General features: G+C 43.4%; 1 protein-coding gene across 3 annotated transcripts in view; it reads right to left on the reverse strand.

The window, feature by feature from the left end:
- Positions 1-8,070: 8,070 nt before the first annotated feature.
- Positions 8,071-22,102, reverse strand: part of LOC142150195 (carbohydrate sulfotransferase 1-like) — a 61,729-nt gene continuing 47,697 nt past the window's right edge. For all 3 annotated transcript variants that reach the window (XM_075205402.1, XM_075205400.1, XM_075205401.1), the window contains exons 2-3: positions 11,045-11,227; positions 8,071-9,733 (exon numbers count right to left, since the gene is read on the reverse strand). In XM_075205402.1, coding sequence (XP_075061503.1) covers positions 8,655-9,733; positions 11,045-11,189 — 1,224 coding nt within the window. In that variant the 5' untranslated portion in view covers positions 11,190-11,227 and the 3' untranslated portion in view covers positions 8,071-8,654. The remainder of the gene's footprint in view (positions 9,734-11,044; positions 11,228-22,102) is intronic.

The following is a 22,102-nucleotide window of genomic DNA, read 5'->3' on the forward strand; positions in this document are numbered from 1 at the left end:
TCACTGCAGTGTAAAATAAACGTGGTAAAGAGTGATACATTAATAAAAAAAATCATGATATAGTCATGTAATAGTATAATAAACGTCTTACAAAATTTCCACCTAACCACAATTAACACCGCAGTGGGTTTGTATGAGGACCCATATCAGCACATATACAGGAGTTATTCTATCCCACTCCAGAGCTTAGATCTTATCATACATACATCATTAAAAGTAAAAATAGAAAAGACATACATACAGCCATATGTCAAATCACATAGCTATACAGATACACAAACATATATAATTAAGCACTCATGAATGTCGAGCACCCATGTGTATAAATAATGTGCAACAGTATATTAAGTAAAACATCAGCAATATTACTATACAGTGTGTAGTCAAAGTCAGCATATGCCAGATGTACTAAGGAAATATCAGTTTAGACAGTGATGATCCAACGCCTCATTCAGGCCAGATGGATTTAAAGTGGCCAATTTAAAGATCCACAAGGATTCACAGAGACAGAGTTTTGAGAAGCGATCACCCCTTCTCTCCGTATTAGTTATAAAAATCATAGTGTATCCAGGCATTTCTCTGAGTATCACGAGGGTGACCCTAGTGGATTGAAACTAGTGGAAGTAGAACTTATAACTAATCCCCACCTGTTGTTTTTGTGTTTTCTAATACCATATGTGGGAGTGAGCTACCCATCGAGGGTCTGCAGCAGCGAAGTAGTATACTTATTAGTAGGTTTCTCCATTCCCTATTTCCCTCACACACTAGGTATTATCCCAGATATCTCCAGTGTGCGCCCTAATCCCTTTTGGGATAACCACTCTGTAAAAAGACTTTAATTCTGCAGAAGTCACCAAAATGCTGGGGGTGTGCTCCACTCCCCAAATGCTCAATCTGCCCCAGTGCTAGTTAGTTTCCTCTATAACAGGGACAACACAATTTCCAAATAAACTTTAATGGAATAAAACCATAATTTACCACTTTACAAAATAATTCTTTCATTCTTGATCCCTTGTTGTTCAAATAGGCAATAAAACCCATTAAAAGTGACCTACCCACATACTACGACCATCGTACACAAAATGACTAAAGGCAGAAGTGCCTGGGACTCCAGGGGGTAAATGTATCAAGGTCCGATTTTGCCAGCGTGTTAAAATCGCGGCAAATCGCGGATGTCAACCCGCGATTTTAGTCTCAAACTCATCAAATGTATCAAGCTGCGATTTTTACCCTGATCTTCAAAATCGCTGGTCATCTCCGGAGATTTGCAGCGATTTCAAACACTCCCGTGTTTGGCAAACACTCCTGTGTTTGGCAAACTCTCCTGTGTTGTAGCAGGGAGTTGTATACAAATCACTGTTACACTGCCTGTCATACAGCTGTCATACAGCTGTAAAGAATAGATAAAAGTAAAAAAAAATAATAAAAAAAAAGCGTGGGGTCCCCCCTCTATTCATTCTTAACCCTAGTGCTGCCTGACTACTGCTGGTTCCGTGAAAATCGGGGAAACATTTTGCGTGGGGTCCCCCCGATTTTCATGGAACCAGCACTAGGCAAACCAGCCAGAATTGGAGGCAATATAGCAGGGGGGACACGCGGCAGGGGTCCCCCTGCCATAATGACTAACCAACCCCAGCAGGGGCGCACACAGGGTGGGTTTCTGGTTCTCCAGAAACCCCTCCCCTCCGCGAACGAGCGGGCACTAAACATTGCCCTGTAATGTACAGCAGCCGTGGCGCTGCCACAGAAGCGTCCACAGCGGTGCTGTATTGTACTACAATACAGCACTTCCGCGGACGCTCCTTTGACAGCGCCGCGACTGCTGTACAGTACAGCATCGCGAAAAAATGTAGCTGCTGCCCCTTAAAAATCCTGTGTTTGCCCCTGCCCAGACTGTTCAGTGCTGGGCTGGATTCCCTAGGGAGTGGGGTCCGCCGAAAATGAGCGCCCCCCCCCCAGGGACACCCAGCCCAGTGGTGATAGCACTAGGGCTCTTCCTACTCCCCTGGGCGGTGGGTGTATGGTAATAACGACGAAAAAATTGTGGAAAAAAACCAAACAGATGCCGTTATGTTTTGTGGAACTACAAGTCCCAGCCAGCCAGGTTGCCCTAAATAGTGTGGGCATGCTGCTACTTGTATAACTACAAGCACCAGCATACCCACGGCAGCCAGGGCATGTTGGCACTTGGAGAACCACAAGTGCCAACATGCCCTGACACCCACGGCTGGCTGGGACCTGTAGTTCCACAAAAAAAAGAGTTAAATAAACCACCACTCCCTTGTTAACACCACTAACATTTAATAAAAATAATACACCCACAATAAACACAGTAAACACCCTCATTTACATCATATTTTTTTATTAAAAATAATAAATTCCCTGATACTCACCAATGAAGTTTTCTCCTTTTGTCTGCAGCTTTCAATCCAAAAATGTCTGTAAACCAAGTCCAAAATAAATTTGTATCCAAAGTCCGGCTTGCCCCTGTCCCAAAGTAATTTGTACTTCCAAAAGTCCATGCTTGACAAAGTCCAAAATAAATTTTATCCTCCCTGGTCAGAAGGGGATAAAGACAAGATAATGAGACATGTTAATGGGTAGGAGAGGGGAAGAAACTAAACAACTGGAGGAGAGGGGTATAAGACACAGAAGGAGGGACTGTAGTCAAGACATATGGAGGAGAAGTTAAATAGACAAGAGGAACAAAAGAGACATAAACAAGTGTGTTCTACCTTGTTGTGGATCTGGGCCCTGCAAACTACCTCCAGTCATTAAGGGATTTAATGTGCAAATTGTCTACAAAAAATAAAATGTTTACACTATACAGAACACTGTCAGGCCGTAGGCCAAGGATACTGAAGTGGAGCAAACACTAACCGGTATTAGCGCTACTGATCTAACAGGCGCGGAGTCTAACTTGCCCCTGGTGTTCACCAGGGACCCCCGCAAGGAGGTTTGGACTTCGCTGCACAGGGCACGCAGGTCGCGGTCCTATTAGTCAGTCACCAGTGTAGTGTAGAAGGGTCAGACGGTCCAAGTCACAGCAATCAGGAATATCAGGTACAGAGGGAAATCCAAAGGAATAGTTGCCAAGCCGAGGTCACAGTACAGTATGGGTCACACAGATGAGTAGAATGGTCGCCAAGCCGGGGTCACAACAGGTAAACAGCAAAAGCAGGATACTCAGAAGAATGGAGAACACGGAAGCCAGGAACACTGGTGGTGAACCTGTTACTCTGGCACCCTAATTGCGCCAGAGACAGGTTTAAATAATGGTCATGATGCACTGATTGGCGGAGAGGAGGAGGTGGTGATTGGAGAAGGCAGCGGCATCCCGTTGCCTAGCAACGGAACGAAGGGCAGGGCGCTTGCGCCCGAAAATACAGAGGAAGCCGGAAGCTGCTGCCGGGAGATCAGACGTCCGTTCCCCGTCTGACAGGAGATCAGCGGGGACGGCGTCTGACAAACACAACCTGTCTGTGCTTTATAGAGAGACAATAATTTGAGGTTGTAGGGGTAGAGACGGTAGAACATGATAAGCATGGCAAGCCATCGGCGCCAGAAAAATATATTTTTTTACGGCGTGGGTGCCTTCCCATTTAGTTTCCAAGACGGAGTAGTGCACAGGGCAACACATGCGCAATGGACCCTCAAAGGGGCCTGTCTGCCCATACACAAAATTCCAGGCAGGGGGCACTCATTTTCTGATGACGGTAATACCGACATCGGAGAAACCTCCCAAAAAAATCAGATTATACGAATGCCTAAGAAAATAAAATAGCGACTTACAAGAAAAATGACAGTTTACATAGCCGGCCGATAGCGGACCTCCTTACACTACATCACGAGGGCTGTAAATTCCGGCACTTCAAATTCACGTCACTGTTCATAGCCGCAGTGATATGTTTATATTTAACGCGCCAATACCAGGACCCTTACTTGTAAATGAAATATTCAAGTGATGGGATCCTGCCATTTGTGCTTTAAATACAAACATATTACTGCGGCTATGAACAGTGACGTGAATTTGAAGTGCCGGAATGTACAGCACTTGCAATGTAGCGTAAGGAGGTCCGCTATCGGCCGGCTATGTAAACTGTCATTTTTCTTGTAAGTCACTATTTTATTCTCTTAGGCATTCTAACAATCGTTTTTTTTTTCTGGATGATTAGTTGTTGTCGGTGTAGTGGTAGTCTTTAATAAGACTACCACCGGCTAAAAATACCAGCGCCGGCCCTGTGTAGGGAGGATGTGTAGTGTGCTTTAGTGCAATGGGTAAGGACAAAGTGTAGGGAGTCTTGTGTGTGTTCTAGTGTAATGTGGAGGGAAAGTCGCTATGTATCTAGCAGACAATGGACTTACCTTGAAATGATTTATTTCATTCTACGAAGGTTATAGCTTGAATTCTGCTGGGAACTCCAAAAGAAAATACAGAAAATATCTCCCAATGCGATATCATTAACGATTCTACTGAATGATTGAAAGTCCTGGTGAGCATGCCGATTCCTGTGTACACACCTACACGATTTACATTCAGATCTGTGCTCTTCATCTGTCATAACCATCAGCTGAAAAGGTTGTGACTCTGTACACTCTACAGATATCTGCCTACACTGCTGGTCGTGAGTGCAGACACATTGCAGAATTTGCCTGACATTGTTCCATCGTATATAGAGATTTTTAGTCCGTTTCCAAAATCTGATCAAACAGTGCAATGTGCTTTGGTGCGATAAAACTAGAGATGCTCAGCCTCGGTTTTCTGAAAACCGAGCCCATCCGAACTTAGGGGATCCGAGTAGGCTCGCGAGCCGGCTCGTTCCTTTCGAGCGCCCTCGGATCTGAATTCTGGCAAAACGTCATTGTTGCATTGTCGGATCTCTCAGGTTTTGGATTCCATAAGTACCTCCCTCCCCAGGAGATCCAGCGCCATTGCTCACACAGAAATAGGGGTAGCAATGTTCTTGTCACTCTCCAGTCTCCAGTGACATTGCTCAGTGCCACTGCTCATACAGAAACAGGAGGGGTAGCAGTGTTCTTGTCACTTGACAAAAATTGAATGGAAATAATTAAAAATTAATGTTATTGAGGTTAATAATAATGAAGGGATAAAAAAAAGAGCCAAATTATGTGATTTTAGCAAAAAAAAAAAAAAAAAGGGATTTTAGGGGAAGAAATCAGGATCCAAAACCAAAACACGCGAGGGTAGTTTTGCCAAAACCAAAACCAAAACACAAAGTTAATCCAGATCCAAAACCAAAACCAAAAAACAGGGGGAAGTGAACATCTCTAGACAAAACATGATCGTGGGAGTGTACACACTAATGTGATATCAGACCTAACGGTGGTTTATCGTGTGATTGGCCTGATAAGCAGGTGAAAACCCTGTAGTGTGTACCCAATCTTAGAGACAATTGTGATGTACATTACAATATTAAACTGGCTACACACTGCGATATTGGTGTGTTGCCTGAATGACGCTAATGATCAGTAATAATATGTAAGATGTGTATGTGTATGTGTGTATGGCGCAATTCCTTCTTTAAGTCCCTCATTGCTTCTCAGTCCTCCAATCCCCGCCGCCTCTTTACCACCTTCAGCTCCCTCCTCTCCCCCCCCCTCTGTCCCGCCTTCCCTCTCCACTTCTGCCTTCGCCACTTTCTTCTCTACCAAAATTGAGGCCATCAGACTGAACATCTCCTCCTCCCCTTCTCCCGCCACCCTCTTCGCTTCACCTCCCCCCATCAACCAACTCTGATGCTCCTTCAGCCCTACAACCGGTGAAGAAGTTCGCTCCCTTATTCTTTCCTCTCCACCCTCTACCTGCCCTCTCGATTCCATCCCCTCTCACCTCCTTCGCTCTCTTTCTCCTACTGCCTGCTCTTACCTAGCACACCTTTTCAACCTATCACTCTCCTCTGGTGTAGTACCCTCCTCTTTTAAACACGCTCTTATCTCTCCTATCCTCAAAAAACCCAATCTTGACCCCACCTCTCTTGCTAATTATCGCCCTATCTCTCTTCTCCCCTATGCCTCCAAATTACTTGAGCGAATTGTCTGCAGCCACCTAACCAGGCACCTCACGGACAATTCCCTCCTTGACCCTCTCCAATCTGGCTTCCGCCCCCTCCATTCTACCGAAACTGCCCTGGCCAAGGTTACTAATGATCTCCTATCAGCCAAATCAGAAGGGTCACTTCTCCGTTCTCATCCTCCTTGACCTCTCTGCAGCCTTTGACACAGTGGACCACCCCCTCCTGCTGCAAACTCTTCTCTCTCTTGGCCTCTCTGGTTCTTTCCATGCCTGGTTTGCCTCATACCTCGCTAATCGCTCCTTCTCTGTATCCACGTCTGGTTCTTCCTCCTCCCCCTACCCTCTCCCCGTAGGAGTCCCGCAGGGCTCTGTTCTTGGCCCTCTACTCTTTTCGCTCTACACTTCCTCCCTTGGTGCTCTCATCTCTTCTTTCGGTCTTCAGTATCACTTTTATGCTGACGACATTCAACTCTATATCTCCTCTCCTGATCTTTCCTCCACCCTCCTCGCTCGGGTATCCGACTGCCTCTCCGCCATCTCCTCCTGGATGTCCTCACGCTTTCTCAAAATCAATATCTCTAAAACTGAACTCATAGTCTTTCCTCCGCCCAGACTCCCATCCCACCATGACCTCTCTATTGTTGTCAATAACACCACCATCTCCTCTGTCACCCAACTTCGCTGCCTGGGTGTCACCCTCGACTCCTCTCTCTCTTTTGTCCCCCACATTCATTCCCTTGCCCAAGCCTGTCGCTTCCAACTACGCAACATCGCCCGCATCCATCCTTTTCTCTCTCAGGATGCCGCCAAAACTATCATCCATGCACTCATCATCTCCCGCCTAGATTATTGTAACCTCCTCCTCACTGGCCTCCCCCACTCCCATCTCTCCCCCCTCCGCTCTATACTTAATGCGGCCGCAAGACTCATCTTCCTCTCACGCCGCTCCTCCTCTGCCTCCCCTCTCTGCCTTGCCTTACACTGCCTCCCCTTCCCCTACAGAATCCTTTTAAAACTCCTCACCACCACTTACAAGGCTCTCTCCAACTCTACTGCCCCTTATATCTCTAACCTCCTCTCCATTCACACTCCTGCCCGCTCCCTGCGCTCGGCCAACGACCGCCGCCTCTCCTCCACTCTTATCACCTCTTCCCACTCCAGAATCCAAGACTTTTCCCGTGCAGCCCCCCTTCTCTGGAATGACCTCCCTCGTTCCATCCGTCTCTCTCCTACTCTGTGCTCCTTCAAACGTGCACTCAAAACCCACCTCTTCCTCAAAGCCTACCAACCATCTACTTAACCCCCATCTCCTCCCTTTAGCTCGTCCTCCCTTCTCTCCTCTTGCCTCAACTGGCTCCTCTTGTGCCTGGTCTGTTTACACTCCCTTAGGATGTAAGCTCATATGAGCAGGGCCCCCTCCCCTCCTGTCTCCATACCCGTTCTTCCGCTCCGTCTTTACTGCATATGACTGGCCAGGGTTTCTGAAGTATTGGTACTTTTTGTTCATTGTTCTGTATGGTTTCACCCTGTATAGTCTACTGTTAGTACTGTGTGCGGCGCTGCGGATACCTTGTGGCGCCTAATAAATAAATAATAATAATAATAATAATAATAATATATAGGAAGATTGCTGTTGGCTTATGTGTGCGATCACCATCTGACCATGGTAATAGGACCCAGTAATTCCAAAAGAGATCCAACTGCTTGGCAAGATCTTGTCCATTTGATGACCTACCTATGTGGCGCAATTGGGCACCGGTCATGCGGGCCGGCACGGGTCTGGTCATTATTAGGTAGTGTTTTGGATTATTTGAGCATAATACTGTAACTTATATCCATATGTTTTATTCAATGTGTATACAGGTATATAAACTGCAAATCGATCCTCTTTATAATCAAGGTATATTTTCCCTTTAAATGAGGCTGCATCAAGCAGCCATTTTGTCTGATTGACACCCTCATTAACAGCTAATTATTTGTTTCATAATTAATGTTTAGAAAACAAAAGTAAATTAATTATTCTTGTTTGAAACATGTTAAATTCTATTCACTGTCTTTATTCAGCAAACAGCCCTACAGACAAGCAAAATGTCGGATATCTTGTAACTGATTTTGTTAACAGGTATATAAAGGATCACATATGTTACCATTACAGATAATTATGGCAAGAAAGGATAAAATATTATTTAATTATTAATCAGCCTAAGTGATTCCTGTATTTGCTTTTCTCTGATTGCCAGAACAAGGAAAATCTGTACCCTCTTTCCCCAAACCGCGGTGCTCGCAACCTTGATTTGTATATACCGTGAAAACCATTTTTATTTTATTTTTTAACATGGAACACATTTACACAGGAATGAAAAAAGAATTTAATTTAAGAAAAAAAAGAAGTAATTTGTTATTTATGCTGAAATGATTGAAACTTTTCGACTTGAAAGGAGCGGTGCCAGGCGTAGAACATCATTTGAGAATTCATTTTCTTAGGATGCGTCGGCTTTTTTCATTTTACATCTTGTCACTTGCTGTTACCAGCCTGTTCAAAGTTGCACTGTGATATTCCATTAATCTCCGTTGGTTTCAAATTGTAGCTGACACAAGGATTTTCCCCTCTTTTGCTTTCTTAAACAAATGGCAAAAACATCCTTGGCTCAACAAGGCTCTGGGGGAGATTGTTCAGCTGCTGTACGGAGTCTACCACTCGATACCCAAGTTGGGATAAGGTTTTATTGCATATTTGTTGCACTGCTTGGACAATATTGAAGTTTAAATGTAACCTCCAGTTTTCAGCAGTCTTGGAGGAGTCTCTCTTTGTAGTAAATTTGTTATAATAAGTGGTCACATTTTTGGTGTTCTGTTCGATCCACATGGAGAGACTTTTTTTCCATTCCAGGCCTACAAAGTTGTATATCTCATTGGCTTTCTTGACTGGATCCATGGCTATGTCTTCATATCTTACAAGCATATATTTACCTTTCAACCAAGGGGGTCTACTGAAACCAGTCTCTACCGAGGTACTGTAATCAATACACGTGTTCCCGATCAGCTCCATGTCTACTTTTTGTGGCTTTTTGCCAGAAGAGTTCCAAATTTGAAAGGGCCTATAATCTGAAAATGTAGCTATTCTTGATGCTAGCACCGCCCTAGGGTCCCTCACCAGGTGAATTATTTTAAGGTTCAATCGAGGATCCTCCGCAAGAGCCCTCAAGTTGTTGATGTCAGGAATTCTAATGGTTTTTATGGCCATGTGTTTGTAGCGGCAGGCGGTAGAGGCCAAAGTCAAGTTTACTCTTTTGCACTTATTTAAACACTCCCTTTCATCCATTCTCTGAGACTGGTTGCATACTGGTGGGGAGCACAGAGCGTTACTTGCACCACTTCGGAAAAGTGATGGCGCCACATGATCTTCGGGTACTGGTTTGATATAGTTTTCCAGGGCATAGAAATCACAGTCATATAGATTGTGCAGTAGGTCTCTGTAGGCCCCCACAAGAGATCTCTTGTCTATTGTGTCCTGGTCATTTGATTTGATAAACAAATTCCACACAGTGTGAAGAGGCTCGAATAGGTAGAAGATGTCAGAGTTTTGGTTAAATAATTGACCGAGAAATGAAGACCCACTTCTGGATGTGGCAAGTATTAGTATATGCTTTTTTGAGCGTTGGCTGTTGACGTCTTCACACAAAGCTCTCCTGATATTATCTACAACAGAAAGTAACATTTAGGAAAATATAAAATTAGATAAATGGAGCATGATCATTTTTTTTGTATTCATTAATACAGGGCTGGGCAAATTCTGGTGTACTGTGAGGGGGGGCACTGGCTGCTATACTGGGAAGAGGGTGCACTGGCTGCTATACTGTGAGGGGGGGCACTGGCTGCTATACTGTGAGGGGGGGCACTGGCTGCTATACTGGGAAGAGGGTGCACTGGCTGCTATACTGTGAGGGGGGGCACTGGCTGCTATACTGCGAGGGTGCACTGGCTGCTATACTGGGAAGAGGGTGCACTGGCTGCTATACTGGGAAGGGGGTGCACTGGCTGCTATACTTGGAAGGGGGTGTACTGGCTGCTATACTGGAAAGGGGGGCACTGGCTGCTATACTGTGAGGGGGGCACTGGCTGCTATACTGTGACGGGGGGCACTGGCTGCTATACTGTGAGGGGGGCACTGGATGCTATACTGGAAAGGGGGTGCACTGGCTGCTATACTGGGAAGGGGGGGCACTGGCTGCTATACTGTGAGGGGGCACTGGCTGCTATACTGTGAGGGGGCACTGGCTGCTATACTGTGAGGGGGACACTGGCTGCTATGCTGTGAGGGGGGGGCACTGGCTGCTATACTGTGAGGGGGGCACTGGATGCTATACTGGAAAGGGGGTGCACTGGCTGCTATACTGGGAAGGGGGGGCACTGGCTGCTATACTGTGAGGGGGCACTGGCTGCTATACTGTGAGGGGGCACTGGCTGCTATACTGTGAGGGGGGGCACTGGCTGCTATACTGTGAGGGGGCACTGGCTGCTATACTGGGAAGGGGGGGCACTGGCTGCTATACTGTGAGGGGGCACTGGCTGCTATGCTGTGAGGAGGGGGGCACTGGCTGCTATAATATGAAGATGGGGTACTGACTGTTGTGCTGTGAAGTGGGGACACTGTTTGCTATACTGTCGGGGCAGTAGTGCTAATCTACATGGACATATTAGTTAGGTGTACTATAGATTTATTAATACAATCTTGCATCATACCACATCTCTGCTGTTGGTGCACTCCATATAGCACCTTTTTTCACATTTATCACAAATATTTGACTCCTATTTTGTGTCCTAGGCTCCTAGATGTCAGAGGAATTTGACCAGGGCTGCATCACATATTGTTATAATTTGTGTGGTTACTGTATAAGCAAATTACTGATATCGGAATGTGACCAGCCCACAAAGTGCCAAAATATGGAGAAAGGCCTCAGCGGCGAAGGGGTTAATCAAGATACACCTAACACGGAAGTGATATCTCACCTTTGATGTGTCCACACCGATTCTCCGCTGCCATGTTACTACAAGGTGGTGCCGGGGTCATTCTGAAGGACTTAATGGCCGTATATTGAATTCCCAGCGAAGTAAATACCATCAATAGAAGCACTTTCCAGGAACACTCCATCATTTAGGATTTACATAGCTTCGACTCTATGTCCAGGTCTCCTATAGAACACACAGACATTCCATAAGCGTTATGATAGGGGAAAGTGTTCACAGGTGTAATAACAGTGAGGATAACACTCAGGGCTAGATTTACTAAGCTGCGGGTTTGAAAAAGTGGGGATGTTGCCTATAGCAACCAATCAGATTCTAGCTTTCATTTATTTAGTACCTTCTACAAAATGACAGCTAGAATCTGATTGGTTGCTATAGGCAACATCCCCACTTTTTCAAACACGCAGCTTAGTAAATCTAGCCCTCAATCTTCTGTAAAACGACCTTATCTATAAAGACACTATTTTAGGAATACAATGGCTGCAACCATTTTAAACCTTTCATTTTTTCAGATAATTATAAGACATGGATGTGATACAATGTCTAAAACTAGGATTTAGTCCAGATAACCTCCTCAAAAACAAAAGTCATCTTAAATCTGGTTTGATCGGTAAAGATGGCTAAAGCAGGTGTTCACATATAATGGTGCAACTTTACACAGGGTCTAGTCTAACTTCAGCTGGAGAGTTTATAAAAAAAAGCATGGGTCCCCCCCCCTCCCCCTCCCAACCAGATTAACCCTTGTGCTGCCAGCCTGGTGCTGATAGTACCAACATTTTGGGTACAAAACGCATGGGGTCCTCCCCCCCGGTTTTACTACAACCAGCACTAGGCTTAGCTAGCTGGGGCTGTTGGTACTATAGCCGGGGAACTCGCAGCGTGGAAACCCCCTGCCATAATGACAAACCATACTGATATACATTTATTACCTAAGTGAGCTGGCCACTCATTCTGGAGTATACATCTTTGCCTGAAGTAAGCGACCTAGTTTTCACATTTTTCATCATAAGACACATTTTTTTTTGTGTAATAAGATATGCACATGGTTGCAATCAGAATTATTTGAGAATATGTATTGGTATTATTGAGATTATTTATGCTATTTGTTGATTATTGCTTTTAACAATTGATGTTTTAATAAATTGATCTGTTATTAACATTAATACGGGCTCCGCAATATTCACGCTGGTGTTTTATCATAATTATCAGTCTTATGGTGCACCTTTCATGTTATTGCGATGATGACAAACCAGGTTGGTCAGTACGGGGCTGGATTCCCTAGGGTTTTGGGTCTGCAAAAAAAAAAAGTGCCCCTTCCCCAGTGTTATCCAGCACCGCACTGAAAACACTAGGGCTCTCCCCACATCCCTGGGCAGTGGGGTGATAAAAGTGTTAATTTCAGTCTGAACACTATTTTGTGTTGGTGTACTACAGGTCCAAGCAAGGCAAGGCTGCCAATTAACAGCCTGGGCATGCTGGGGCTTGTAGTACTACGAGCACCAGCATAGCAACCAGGACATGTTGGTACTTGGGGAACCACAAGTACCAGCCGATGGTTATGACAGATGAAGAGCACAGATCTGAAGGTGAATCTTGTAAAACCTGTTTAGTGTGTACATGCTGATCGGGATTTGTTTTTTTTTTTAAAAACCATTAAAGATGGCGCATCTGGAGAAATCTTCTGCAGTGTGTACCCAGCCTTACAGGTGGCACAATGCTTTGTGCCCCACATGGAGCACGACACGTGGACAATATAAAACGTTGAGAGGGACGTTAAGAAGGAAAAGAGTGTAATTGCCCTCAAGTCACTTCTGATTTTACAGACAATTGGGATGGCAGCCACACATGTCTTGTTTCCTGCTATTAGCGCATTTATTGCATGTAATACCCAGGCGGATAGTACCAGAGTCTCTTGGCTTATACCCGCAGTCATGCACCAGATGCCTCCCAAGCGTCAGGGAATGGGACAGCCAAGTGTGTGGGGGAAGGAATCCAAATCACAAGAGCAAGCAAAGGCCTTTCTTGGGTGCCACACATAGGGTGCTTATAATGTATGCATTATATACAATGACGACATGGCTAGAAAAGAATATGCTTGGCCACCAGGTGGTTTTAATTGCCACTGAAGATTCTGTTTTAATCTCTTATCATATTTCGGAAATTATTTTTGGTTTGAGCGATTATACCCCTAAACACCCCAATGGATGCAATCAGGTGTAAGGAGTCCTCTCTGCGATTTTTCATTTATGCAGGACTGAGTTACCTGGCCTGGTAAACCAGCTGGCAGAATCAATGCTGGCATCTGCCCCAAGGCTGTGCTGCCTGTGTGAGTGGTACATGAGCATAGGCTTTCTATGGAAGAAACATTTATAATCATGGTTAGGTCATGTCTGCTGACTTGTTATGAATTGTAGCCCTTTCACTCCCTTGCTCTTGAGAACATTAAGATCAGGGGCTGGCTGGGCAGGGAGGCATATGCCCGGGGGCCGGTTCTGTAGTGGACTACTTTGGGTTATGTCAGCAGGCTGCTGAGCCAAGCCTCCCCAAGTCCCCCTAGCGGCTAAACTTTGCCATCCAGCCCCTGATTAAAGTGGTACGGTAGGTAGGGCCACGTAAACAAGCTGATCCCTAGTGGAAAGGATTCTCGTCTTTCCAATTGGATCATGTTTTTAATACACAATATTGTACTCCAAAAACAAAATATGGGTTGTAAAGGGATGGCTCTACTCTAACTCCATGTTATGGATTAGCAGAAATCGTGGGAGATTCATCCCTGTGAACCCCACCATTCCTGAATAGCATATCCCTGGATATTGAATTCTTTTGTCATTCCAATCCAGAGAATGGAATGTGGGCGCGATGGTGCTCAGAAGACTGATTGGACAGATTACATATGTCACAGCCAATAAGGATCCATCCCTGCTATAAACCATAAGAACCAATTAGTCATCAGCTATCATTTTCTAAACTGTGCTAAATTAAATTAGACTTACAAATGGATTGCTTGCTATGAGTTACAGGCACCAGTTTCTCATAAATGTCTCTCATTTTGTTTTTAATGTAAGCTATATTTCAGCAAAAGGCTCTTTTAAAACAATCATTCCTTCAGAATAATATCCTTTTCACCAATCCTGCGCACCCACTATTAATCAGCCAGTACAATAACAATTACCATTTGTCAAATCAGAATGGAAGCACATCATTAAGGCCCACATAATTTTAATTAATAATCATGATTATCTATTGTACTTGAAGCATACCAGATGTCCTCAAGCAGGACAGGCGTTATCGTTGCTACAGCTTGAGAAATTGCTGAAGCAGGAGCAATGAAAGACTTTTGTTTTGTAGAAAGCTGGCGGAATGTTCGGGATATTATTACCAGCTACAATGAAAAGACGGCGGAGACGACTCGGCTCGGCTGCCTTTCAGGAAAGTTCCTATTGTGCGCACGCTAGTTCTGTCGTTTAGTGACATATTCCATTTCTAAAATAAGCTGTCGAGTTGCAGGTGATAAGATCTTTTCACCAACAATGTATTGATAAAATCCTGGCGAAGAGTGCAAAGGGTTTTTGTCTCTTGTCACTGGAACCCAAAATAATAATGTGTTTTCAGTGTATGCTTCCCGAGGAACGAGAGGACCAAAAAAAATGATTGACAGGGACTAGCGTGCTCCGGTATTTTATTGTGTTCTACATCATCATAATAAAATCAGTATTGCTTTTTAAAATACTGAGTTCTCAAAACTCTTATTAATTTAGTGCAGGGCTGTAATATATAGGCTAAAGCGTGTGATAATGTGTCAATAGTGTATTATTAGTGTTTTATTATATATTACATATATATTAAATGGAATATGGTGACGATATATAACAGATGATAATAATACGTCACAAAGATCGGTTTTATTTCCAGCAGTCATTAGGGATCCTAAAGATTGTAAGCTTGCGAGCAGGGTTCTCTTACCTCTCTGTCTGTATGTATCACCCAGTATTGTCTTATTAATGTTTGTTCCCAATTGTAAAGCGCTACGGAATCTGCTGGCGCTATATAAATAAATGTTGATGACGATGATGATCTGCACTGAGGGGCTATCCAACTGCCGCCGAAAGTAAAGAAATCTCTGTCGGTCGCGGTTTGCCAAGTCCAAAATTGGGCTTGGCACCAATGTTATTAGTATGGTGGGAACAGAATAGGATAGGATGAACATTTCTTTCCAGAAAAGGGGCAACCATATTTGGACGCTGGTTAGCAGAGCATGTTTGGAGTCGAAGTCCAGTCCTTGTGACTTTCCAGGATAATTCTGTTTGTTGGATACGATGATATTCTACCATTAGCCAAGTCTGATTCATTAAGGAAAGTAAAGCAAAAAATAAGGAGTAAATTTGCTCCTGAACAAACCATGTTACAATGCAGGGGGTGCAAATTAGTTTATTATTTTGCACGTGAGGAAAATACTTGCTGCTTTTTCATATAGCACACAAACAGAGCCGTAACTTAGAATTCTAGTGCCCTGGGCGAGAAAGACAAATGCTGGCCCCCTAGCCCTCAATTTTGACCAAATTAACCTAAAATATTCCTAAATTGCGCCCCCCTTCAGCGCTGCGCCCTGGGCGGTCGCCCCTATGGCACAGCCCTAGTTACGGCCCTGCACACAAATACCTGATAGCTTTCTTTTTAAGCTGAAATTTAAAATTGATATAGGTCATGCCCTACCCCAACTATAAATCTGTCGCCACATTTTACCTCCCCCTTCAATACAACATGGTTTTTTTCCAATGTGCAAAGTTACTCCCTCTTTTTGCTTTACTTTCCTTAATGAAACAGGCCCATTATCTCTTTATCCATAGACATAGTTTTATGCTGTTCCCTAAGTGTTTGCCTGCCCCTATACCAGGCCCAGCCAACCTGTGACTCTCCAGGTGTTGTGAAACTATAAGTCCCAGAATGCCCTGACAGCTATCGTCTGGCCATTTACTGGCAAAGCATGCTGGGGCTTATAGATTCTCAACACCTGGCCTGGAGAGCTGCAGGCTAGCCAGGCTTGCCCTATACAATATGCCTAAACCGTTCTCTAATAGTTGACCACTAGAGGGAGTACTTGCACAGACACGTCTACTTAATTTGTATTGATTATACCAACTGAACCAAACTATATATAGGCAGGGCAGACAACCCCAAAGACCAGGTAGACATTGCGTGCCGGATTCATTAAGGAAAGTAAGGCACAAAATAGGAATAAATGTTATCCTGGACAAACCATGTTACAATGCAAGGGGTGCAACTTAGTTTATTATTTTGCACATAAGTTAAATGCTGGATGTTTTTTAATTTAGCACACAAATACTTGATAGCTTTATTTGTACACTGAAATTTAAAGTTGATCTAGGACATGCCCTACCCCAACTATAAATCTGCCATAACATTTTAAAATTACATCCCCCTCCAATGTAACATGGTTTTGCCAAGGTGCAAAGTTACTGCTTTTTTTTGCTTTTCTTTCTTTAATAAATCAGGCCCTGCATGTACATATTTACTGTTAGTGTTCACCCTTGGTATTTTTTTCTGTCAATGTTGATGAAATCATGGCCCCAAGTGGTTCATAGTTTAGACTAGAGATGGTCACTGACCCCCATGTTTTGGTTTTGGATTTGGTTTTGGATCTGAATTACCTTCGTGTTTTGGTTTTGGTTTTGCAAAACCGCCCTTGCTTATTTTGGTTTTGGTTTTGTTTGGTTTTGTTTTGCTATTTTCAAAAAAAAATACAATTTTTTTGGTCTAAAATAACCTAATTTAGTGCTCCACCAGTTTCTTAGATAAGTGAGGTAATTCTAAAGCTAATAAATTATGAAAAAAACTGTTTAATCCCTGGTAGGCCGTCCTTAATGCGAACACTTGTCTGCAAATTATACAGACAAACCTGGTTGTCTACCTCCTCCATCTTTGATTATTGGCAATGTAGCCATCGTCTTTGGGTGCATATTACACCCTACACTTGTAGTTGAATATTAAAAAAAGCAGCCTGCACAGACTGTAGAACTAGAAATTCGAATATACAAAGAAATGGACAAAGGCAGTTTGGTATCTGTCTGCATTAGATCCCCTCTCCACTAGGAGTAAAATAGAAAACTATTCAGCCGTTATATAATCTAGGATATAAATAGAAATTGAGAAAGGCAATTTGGTATCTGTCTGCATCATAATCATCAACATTCTCATTAGCGCCCTTGTCACCTCCACAAATCTCCCCCTCATCCTCTTCTATTTCCAAAGTGGCATCCTCAATTTGTGTATCAGCGGCTACACTCGGGCTGTTCAGGTACACATCAGCAGAACTGCTGAAAGGGCCCTTCTTTATGGGTACACTAACAGAATGCTCACGATTAGACATCCCACTGTTGGATGGACTCTCCACAGGGATTGGTGTCATTTGTGAATCAGAGCAAACATTATCCTCTAATGCCTTACTTTTATCTTGCAGCTCGGCTTTGACGCGTAACAGTAGTTGTGCACCAATTGTAGGCTCGGTAACTTTTTGGGATCTGCCACTAATAGGCAAAGGTGAAGTCTTTATTCTCTCTTTGCCACTGCGTGTGTAGAATGGCATGTTGGCAATTTTTTTTTTATTGGCACTTAACTTTTGCTCAGTAACACTTCTTTTTCGCTTCAACACAGTAAATTTTTTGGGGGGGTTTTGTTTTTTGGACTGATTTCGAAACAGATGACGTACTGGGAACACTAACATCAGTACTGGTGACAGAACCTGGTTGCTCATTCTGATCATATGTGGACTGCTTTGAATCCATTCTGAGCGCAAAGCACTTGTAGTGGTAAAATTTATTTGGTAAGATACTGCTGACAAATATGACTTTTGACAGCCAGAAATATTTATGCACCATTATGGGGGACACCCCAAAAGCACTGGGGAGTGCTAAAAATTATTTGGTAGATACTGCTGACAGATATGACTTTTGGCAGCCAGAAATATTTATGCACAATTATGGGGGACACCATAAAAGCACCGAAGAGTGCTAAAATTTATTTGGTAGATACTGCTGACAGATATGACTTTTGACAGCCATAAATATTTATGCACAATTATGGGGGACACCCCAAAAGCACTGGGAAGTGCTAAAAATTATTTAGTAGATAGTGCTGACAGATATGACTTTTGACAGCCAGAAATATTTATGCACAATTATGGGGGACACCCCAAAAGCACTGAGGAGTGCTAAAAATTATTTGGTAGAAACTGCTGACAGATATGACTTTTGACAGCCATAAATATTTCTGCACAATTATGGGGGACACCCCAAAAGCACTGGGGAGTGCCAAATATTACAAAAATAAAATAAACCTCTATCCTCCTCTCTTCTCTAGCGATTTTTGTTACAGCAATTGGATTAAGAATATTGTATTCTCTGTCCCTGACTACACCCTGCTCTCTCCCTCTGTCAAATGGCGATGGATTGCTGTGTAGGCGTGTATTTATAATCTTGAAGTATCGCGAGAACCGAGCCACGAGATCCGACGACGTCACGATGACGTTCGGCCTCGATTTGGATTCGGAGCAGGCGGGAGAGTACCGAGCTACTCAGCTCGGTACTCGGATACCCAAAGTTCGAGTGGGTTCGGTCCTTGGGGAACCGGACCCGCCCATCTCTAGTTTAGACTGACAGACTCCTGAATTATTACTACATAATCTTATGTACATCTGTCTACACTACACCTTACATGACAGCCTGACATCAAGCAAGAATTTTCACTGTGTTTTTAGATCTAGTTTATAGTGTTAGTTATAGTCCAGAGACTGCGCCAGACACCTTCAATGTAAGGATGAGCGGGCTCGGATTTCGCTAATCCGAGCCCATCCGAACAGTGCGGATCCGACGGGATCCGAGCACTGTTCGGGTATTTCCGGCGCCAAAAAAATGAAACTGAGGCTCTGATGTCCAAGTCTCGCTTCGGATCTCGCGAGACTTGGATTGCATAAATTCCCCGCTAGCGGCCGCCATTTTCATTTGGGCTGTGATCAGGGTAGAGGGAGGTTGTAGGGTAGTGATACTCCTGCATGATCAGTCCAGTTGTGCTTTATGCTTGTGTCCAGTGCTCTGTCCTTGCTGAGTCCAGTGGTGCTTTATGCTTGTGTCCAGTGCTCTGTCCTTGCTGAGTCCAGTGGTCCTTTTGTCCTGTGCTCTGTCCTGCTGAGTCCAGTGGTGCTTTGGCCAGTGTCTGTCCTGCTGAGTCCAGTGGTGCTTTAGTCCTGTGCATTTTTGTGCTATGTCCATAGTAATTGTCTAATTATTAAAAACTCCCAAAAAAATGTAAAAAAATAAATAAAAAAAAATTATACAAAAAAAAGTTAAAAAAAATTCTTAAAAAATAATTTAAAAAGTATAAAAAAATTCTAGAGCAATATATTATTGCAGTCCTGAAATATTAGTACTGCAATACCTACATTCACTGTTTCTGCAGTCCAAAAAATAGGAACTGCAATCTATATTACTACGTTCACTGTTTCAGCAGTCCAAAAAATAGGAACTGCAATCTATATTACATTTACTACGTTCATTCTTTAAGCAGTTCCAGAGAATAGGTACTGCAATCTATATTACATTTACTACGTTCTTTCTTTATGTAGTTCAAAAAAGGAGTAACTGCCGATTCTATTAATACTTTCTTTATTTCAGTAGTTCCAAAAAATAGTAATTTCCATTTATATTACTACGTTCTTTGTTTTTGTAGTTACAAAAAAGAGGAACTGCCATTTTTATTACTACGTTCTTTCTTTCTGTAGTTCCAAAAAAGAGTAACTGCGATTTTTATTACTACGTTCTTTCTTTATGTAGTTCAAATAAATAGTAACTTACATTTATATTACTACGTTAATTGTTTGTGCAGTCCCAAAAAAGAAGAACTGCGGTCTTAACATCTATGTTGGTTTTAGACGTCCATCCGGTGTCCGGCATCTGTGCAGTGGAATTCAGACCTGTTGAGGGTGATATATTGTGGCCCCGGTACCAAATTGGGTACCGGGGCCACTCCACTACGCAGTCCAGATAGATGCGTATCAGATATTAAACTACATTCAGTGTTGGGGGCAAATCCAAAAATAATTAAAATGCACTGTCATGAATGAAAACAAGAGGTATTGACACGCTAAAACTCCACCCTCTATATGCTGCAGAGGATCGAGGAGCAGCCATATGTGCAGTGGAATTGAGACCAGTTGGAGAAGGTATTGTGGCCCCTGTATCAAATTGGGTACCGGGGCCACTCCACTACGCAGTCCAGAAAGCTACCGCGGTGCAACGTTTTGGACTAAAAGGAATATTGTGAGGTGTGAGGTGTTCAGAATAGACTGGAAATTAGTGGAAATGATTGTTATTGAATGTTATTGAGGTTAATAATAGCGTAGGAGTGTAAAAAACCAAAAAACTTGATTTTAGCGCTTTATATGCTTTTTTAAAAATAAATCAGAACCCAAAACCCTAAATCAGAACCAAAACCTTTCGTCAGGTGTTTTGGCAAAACAAATCAGAACCCAAAACCTCAAGCTAATCAGAACCCAAAACACAAAACACTAAAAGTGCCCGGTGCACACCCCTACTTCAATGGATGAGCGAGAAATATCGCCAAATAAAACTGACAGCTGTGCATGGTTCTAAACACATAATAGCTCGTTCACTAATATTGCACCTATGTACACAATTCACACTAAATAACAGCAACTAATCATCAGTTATCTTTTATCCGTCTAGTACAAGCTAGAAAATGAAATCAAGCATCTGATATATGGCTATGATTTAGTGCAAACTATGTGCCCATGTGCAGTGTTAGTTAATGAGCTCTACAGTTTTCCCAAATCAAACCAACATTCAACATTCTCTAACATTCAACTATTTAAACGTATAGAACAAGGGAAAATACAGGTCTATATTAGGCATGGAGCCCCAACCCTCTGCGCTACCACCATTATTATTATTATTATATATTTATATATTTATATATTTATAAGGTGACACAGATTCCGTAGCACTATTAGAAGTGTCTGTCTAGAGCACCAACATTTTAGGGATGCCTAAAACACTGATTTTATTTTCCCTGCTGCGGAAATTAAACACCCCCCTTTCTTATTGACTGGCAATAAGAATGCGGATTGATTCATTAAGGAATGCAATTTGCGTTGTTTTTTTAAAAACAAAAATTGGATGGAAATTAAGTATTTCTGTATTCAGGTACAAGCAAATCTGAAGAAAGGTTTCCAGTTGAATACAGATCTGTGCACTCAGGCTGTACCTTACTTGCCGTATGTAGACAGACACAATACAATACATGAAATACATTTTATCAGGATGTCATTAATGCCTACTCTACATAAAAATGCACTCTTACAGTTGCTCTTAATTGCAAACCCATGTGGCATGCATACGAGTACACCATAATTATCCTGTAGCTGGTGCAAATGATACGGCTAAAAGTCACGTGCCTCAGAGGTGCCCAGAGTTTGAAATGGGTGGATGTGCGTGCACTTAGCCTTGGCACACCCTTGCTGTAGATTGCCTATGTGCATACGACCCTTCCCTTCCCCGTCCCGCCCTTCAAGTCGTAGGCAGTCATAAGTCTCATTTGCGTTTGAAGATGAGTTGATGAGTTACATGCACTTACGTTCACTAGCGTATAGTCCATTTCCAGTACGTGCAGAGCAATTTTACGTAAATATGGCACGTTTCAGGATTTAAGTTCCTAAATGAATCAGGCCCTGTGTATCTAATTATTTAAATGTATTTGTCCGAGTACTGCACGTCCAACCCCCCCTCCATCCCCTCCCCGATCTTGCGCTTCCTATCTTCTTTCTAGGCCTGTGATCGTCAGGGGCGGGCTGGACCGGGGGGCAGGGGGGCAGCGGGCTCCTGGGCCGCTCAGTCTAACGGCTGTACGGGCCGGCCGCCTCCCCCCGTCCCCCGCTGTGGATGCAATAGTTTTTTTATATTACCGGCGTCAGCGCACAGGCGCCCGCATCACATGACACGCGATGCGGCCGCG

Source organism: Mixophyes fleayi, chromosome 4 (assembly GCF_038048845.1).
Source record: "Mixophyes fleayi isolate aMixFle1 chromosome 4, aMixFle1.hap1, whole genome shotgun sequence".
Classification (NCBI taxonomy): domain Eukaryota; kingdom Metazoa; phylum Chordata; class Amphibia; order Anura; family Limnodynastidae; genus Mixophyes; species Mixophyes fleayi.